This window comes from Corticium candelabrum, chromosome 1 (assembly GCF_963422355.1).
Source record: "Corticium candelabrum chromosome 1, ooCorCand1.1, whole genome shotgun sequence".
Lineage (NCBI taxonomy): Eukaryota > Metazoa > Porifera > Homoscleromorpha > Homosclerophorida > Plakinidae > Corticium > Corticium candelabrum.
In genome coordinates this window covers 10,419,410-10,425,433 of record NC_085085.1, presented here as the reverse complement: position 1 = coordinate 10,425,433, position 6,024 = coordinate 10,419,410, and the positions used below count along the sequence as shown (strand labels likewise).

The 6,024-nt window shown below is 40.8% G+C and overlaps 1 protein-coding gene across 1 annotated transcript; it reads right to left on the bottom strand.

The window, feature by feature from the left end:
* Positions 1-1,224: 1,224 nt before the first annotated feature.
* LOC134188319 (immunoglobulin superfamily member 10-like) lies at positions 1,225-4,688 on the bottom strand. The gene is made up of 9 exons (XM_062656518.1): positions 4,546-4,688; positions 4,434-4,487; positions 4,286-4,369; positions 3,143-3,412; positions 2,797-3,066; positions 2,480-2,731; positions 2,173-2,418; positions 1,812-2,111; positions 1,225-1,737 (listed from the first exon to the last, which is right to left on the bottom strand). Exons 1-9 carry the CDS (start codon positions 4,607-4,609, stop codon positions 1,355-1,357), a joined length of 1,923 nt encoding a protein of 640 aa, XP_062512502.1. The 5' UTR covers positions 4,610-4,688; the 3' UTR covers positions 1,225-1,354.
* Between the last annotated feature and the right edge of the window lie 1,336 nt (positions 4,689-6,024).

Below are 6,024 nucleotides of genomic sequence, written 5' to 3'. Positions count from 1 at the left end.
AATATACCATAATTTACTATATATATAATACTCCATATATATATATATATATATGGCAAAAGAGTTACAACCAACGATCGCAAAAAGAATTCAGAATCAAAAGGCTTTTACAAGGTGAACAATGTTTGTGCTGGGATTGACGTGTGGTTGAATGCATTACCCGATAAGGTAGATGTCACACCGCAAATGGAATAACGGGTGCAAGAAGCAGATAAACGATAGAAGTAGAAGCGGATACACACAAAACAGCTGTGTTTCAGTGCTAATTACGTAACGGCATATCTACAAACATACAAAGTGCGGGTTTGTTATAGCAAGGAAACGATACCGCTAGTGCTCTGGCTTGAGGTAAACACACTGGCACGAGAAGGTTAATTCGTTGCGTTGTTCGTGCAGTATGGGCCACAAACCAATGCCGTTCGCTATCTCGTGCAATCTCATGAAATTTCAGAGTGAACGAAGATCTAAGAGCGTGCGCATGGAAACTATTGAACTACAGTAGTATCTATATATTGACACTATAATACTAATTGCTTTTAGTACGATATGCTGCTATCAGTGGCGGATCGATAGTTTTTCAAACGAGGAGCACAGGGAGCGCGCTTCAGGTTCCCGGCAATGTGACGTCACGAATCCACAAAGCGCAGAATTTATAATTTGTTATTGATAACAATTAGATATTAAACATTATTATATTACCTTCGAAACATACGTCATTTTAGTGTCTAAAGATGATATCGGATCGTTGATCGTTGGATCATTTTACAAATATAATACAAAGGCATCATACGTATATACATGCACAGTCTGCGTATGCTGACATACCTCGCAAGCTTTTTCCATTGACTACTTCAGGGCCTGAAATCAAGGGCGCACTCTTGCTGCGCTACTCTTTTAAGTTTAGATCCGCCACTCCCTATTACGAGTGTTTTAAGACTTAGTATACTTAAGTCGTAATGAACAATGTGGATTCCTAAAGAACGAAACACTTTACTCGACCAAAATGCAACAATTCGTGGTAAAATGGATTACTCAAAGTTTGCACATAATTTAATTTAAAAATAATATTTCTAAAATTTATCAATTACGGAATTAATTACTTTCAAGACGACCAAGGACAACATGCAGGCTATAAGTACTAATGTCATGTCTTTGAAAACGAAACTATAGAACGATTACTAAAAGTAGACGGAGAGTAACGAAATACCGTAGAGTTAGTTTGGGTAGTAGGGTGAGTGTTTTGTTGTCAAAGTAAGCAAGAATCAGTCTAGCACAAGAACATGAAAGAAGCAACGCAGACTAACAATAGCAACCCAAGGAAATACTATAATAGTCAAAAGTTGATTAAGTTAGATCAGTTTTTAATGCAGACAATACCGGCGAAATTGTTGGTATTACTTCTGTCCTGAACTTGATACTCATCATAGTTACCAGCATGCTTGTAAGCATTGGTTGACGCCGAATCACGAAACCTGAAGTATTGACGGTTCTTGCCTCCCCACACATAACCGGACCAGTTACACTGATTGTTATATACGGTGACACCTGACCAATTATGGTTATTTTTAAATATTTTTCTTCCTTCATCAGTAGATGCCCAGTGATATCCAAAAGGACAATCGTATATTTTTGATTTATCCCATACGTCTGACAATGAAACTGCGTAATGAACTGATCTGTCGTACGTAGATTGTCTGAATCCTCCACATGAGTCACTTGTCAACATCCAACTCGTATCTATACAAACGTTTACAATTAACATCTCTTGTTGTTTTTATGAACAATTAGTTGTGCATATATATTATATATACCTTTATATCTATCTATCCGCATCGACGTACTAATTCTTTCTCCGTCATGTTGAGCGCTGCAGTTGTACACACCAGCGTCGCATCTGCTTGCATCAGGAATAGCCATCGTTCCATTCGAAAAAACAAAAATTGCATTTTTCTTATCGCATTTGAATGCACGATAATTGTTAATTGACCAATGAGTGTTTACGGACAACCCAGAAGCCACAGTAGCCGTGCAGTTGACGACTATCGTTTTTGCTGTATCACTTACAACAATATTCGATGGTGGGCGGTTCACAAATTGCAACTGTGATATTACTTAATTCAAGCATACAAAATAATGAGTAACGGAAAGGTTTTTTAACAAAAATTTATTTACCTATTTGTGTTGTTTTGACGTCTTGGCCCAAGCGGTTGACTGCATGGCAACGATAGAAGCCAACTGACAATTGGCTCATGTTCTTAATCTGTAGGAATCCTGTTTTGTTGCTTGTCAACCGTTGTGAGCCTCGAGTCCAGTAGACGTCCGGCGCGGGTGGACCGACAGCAGCACACCGCAATTCTAATTCTCCTTGTGATCGAACAGCAACGATAGGAGAAATGGGACTGGTGATACGAGGAGGAGCTGCAGTCAACACAACATTGATATAACATGGTTTATGCACGATAGAAAGGAATCGAGTGACCTATAACTGTAAACGGTACTTCGTGTCTCAGTTTCTCTCCCGTCTGTTTGGTTGCGATGCACGCGTATCTTCCGCTGTCATCCAGTGTCGTGTTTTTGATAATGAGAGTGCAACCTTTTTGCGTCGTTCTTCCTGCTGGAAGACTGCCGCCAATCTTTTCCCACGTCAATGAATATCCACGGATAGAACAAAGGTGACACTTGAGTAGAGCGTCCGTACTAACAACAGCTTCTCCAGGAAGAGTAGGAATGTCTAACACAAATACGACAACGACGATCAGAATATTATAGACAATTAATATAATTTGTTAATCTAACTATTTAAATCTAATGTGAGAGTGAGAGAGTGAGTCTTCTTTCCAATATCGTTTTGTGCTGTACAGATGTATTGACCTACATCCGATTGCGTCACGTTACGAAGAATGAGAGTGCCGTTCTTCTCTATTTTGTTGGACTTTGGCAAATCATCTACTCGAGACCAAGTAATCGTTGGAATGGGATATCCTGACGTCGAGCAGTCCAACTTGACATCGTCTCCGGGAAACACGGACACAACGTCAGAAGACACTTTAACAAAAGATGGAGGAGCTGCAAGTTAAATTTGTTATTTTATTGTTTATACAATAATGATGTAATATATGTATTATATAAACAGAATTGATACCTTGAACGGCAAGAGTGGCGTATGCTTGCTCTAAGCCAAACACGTTTTTAGCTTCACATACATATGATCCTGCATCTTCTGGTTGGATATCAACAATTTTTAGTGCATTGGTGAGCAATACAGAAGCTCTCAATTTCGGAAGCGGCGAGTTATCCAGTCTTCTCCAACTGATTGTAGGATTTGGTGTTCCACGCGCCTCACATTCGAAGACAGCTAAACCATTTTGTAATACGGTCACACTGAGTGGTGAACGAGTGATGACAGGAGGGTCTACAAAAAACAAAACTGTATTAGAAAGTGTCTACAAACATTTACGGTAGCAAGAATACTTTGGCAACATGTCTGTATCTGCTATTTTTGTTTGTATTCTGTCCTTTGCATGGTTTGTGTATATCTGCGTGTCTGACTGTTTGTTGGTCTGTCTGTCTGTCTATCTGTCTGTCTGTCGGTCCGTCTGTCTGTCTGTCTGTCTGTCTGTCTGTCTGTCTGTCTGTCTGTCTGTCTGTCTGTCTGTGTGTCTGTCTGTCTGTGTGTCTGTCTGTCTGTCTGAGACCCCTTTCGTAGAGCAGAACAATTCAAAACTTTTTGGAGGAAACGGTTCTCTTTGATTCTTCAAAAATGCAATGCAAAAGTAATCCTGAAAAGTTGTCAAGAGTTTCAGAAACAAAGAATGACATCGACAGGCTTTTTGACTTTAATGTGCAGATCCAAGTCCACTAACGTTTTAAAGTATTTCGCTGTAAAGGACTGGTTCATCATAGAAGTTTAGGAAGTGTACAAGTAGAGGATCTGTAAAAATAAAATAATCAGTCTGTCTGTCTGTCTGTCTGTCTGTCTGTCTGTCTGTCTGTCTGTCCGTCTTTCATATATTTTTAAATATAAATTGAGCTCGTGTGTTTGTGTGTGTGTGTGTGTGTGTGTGTGTGTGTGTGTTTGTTTGTGTGTGTGTGTGCGTGCGTGCGTTCGTGTGTGTGTGTGGTGTGAGGTTTGGGTGTGGGGTGTGAGGTGTGGCTGTGGTGTGTAGTGTGGGGTGTGTTATTTCGTGCGTGTTTACAACTATGTGCGTTTGTTTGTCTCTGTTCACAAGTGGGAGCTTTTGTGCGTTCTTCTGTACTGCAGAGTTTCCAACAAATTACAACTTACCAATACTTGTTCCACGAGCTCCCACTTCACCTTTTTCGCCCTTCTCACCTTGCATTCCAATGGTGCCAGTTTCGCCTTTTTTTCCTTAACAATTATTAAAATAGAAAATTGCAAAAGTTGTTATTTTGGTTGATATTGGTTGGCATACCCTGCGGACCGCGTCTACCATTGTCACCTTTGTCCCCCACGCTTCCTTTAGGACCTACAATAATTGCCTATTCAGTAATGACAAGTAAGGATATGCTGCAGATGCCAGATACCTTGGATGCAGATTTTTTGATTTGATAGACATTGGGCTCGCAGTGATCGCAACTGCAGGTACATACAAGCAGAGGGTCTAGCCGTTTACAGCCCTATGTACATTGAATTGTCACCTGCAGTTTGATGATCTCTTCTAGAAGCTTGTCCATGTCGACACTTGAAGGGTTGTCGACATTGTCACTCTCTGTTTGTCGAGCATAACGGTGGAGCAAGTCAACGGCGTGATTGTCTGCATTCTTCTCTACAGAATCGAGCTTGGCAAATGTATCTTGTATGCCATTGATGGTAGACTCGATTCGGTCAAGTCTGATTTGATGTAGAGCGAACAAGCAAAAAGACGTTCCAATCAGTAGAGACGTCACTGCACAGGAGGCGTAAAAAAGCAAACGACCCTTTTGAATGAAGGTAGACTGGTGCTCGTTGAACTCTCCCATCGTCTATTGTTCTGAATGAGTCCAACTGCGCATTTGGCTTTGAATTAATAGTATAACGGAAGTCGATTTGGTGTGAAAGTAGGCGTGACTGCAGACTGTGAGTGACGGGCGGTCGCTTCTTCGTATTTTCACACTTCTATCTTTCTTGATTTTTGCGAGTAAACAATAGTCCTTCTATTTGTTTCGGACGTCAGACTTGGAGCGATTTCAGTTTATGAAATGATATTCTAATCTCACCACATTTTGTACATTTTTACATTCGAATGTCTTTCTTTGTTTGCACTGGTTGCTCTGCTAAAGCTGTGTGCTATCGATGCTCGTTGCGTGATGCAATTTGCATTGTAACGTGCAGCCAATGTGTTAATCCTAGCGCCACTGTTTATCGTCAAACGTTCGCTACCACTTCAAGTCTTTTACACAGTAGAACGCTCACTAGTCGTGCACGGATATGGCAAACCGTATACACATAGATGGAATAGACTGTAATGAGGGGAAGCAGTCATAAATATAAGTGTAATGACATACTGCGGTTTAGCTGGTAAGTACTAAACTGTACAGTTATTCAAAGATGTGTATGAACACCTCGCCATGAGTCCCTCTCATGCTCTCAGTAAGTGACATCGTCCCAGATTGTCTGTCTCGCTGCAATGTGATAGTTTAGGATGTCACATTTTAGCTCCTTATTGCACGAGTGTGTCAAGTGATTGCATAGCGTCATCCATTGAGTCTCGTGAGCTTGTCGTGTCTGGTTGTCTAACACACTTCCAGGTTGACGATAATCTAATCTAAAATCACATCTGTTCTACTCTCTGTCAGTTGCAGTCTGTAAGTTTTGGGCAGAAGAGGTTAATGATGCAAACGAGTTAGGCCGTTTTATTACCTTAGTAACCTAGCTGGATTGTCCCGCGTACACTGTACCACGAGACAAACCCAGTCATGTGAACGGGACCATGCATAGCGTATTACGGTAATTATTACGTCACCGCTTGATATATGCTGCTATTGTTAGACAACTGTAGAGGCGTACCCGGGCCAGTTTCCAAC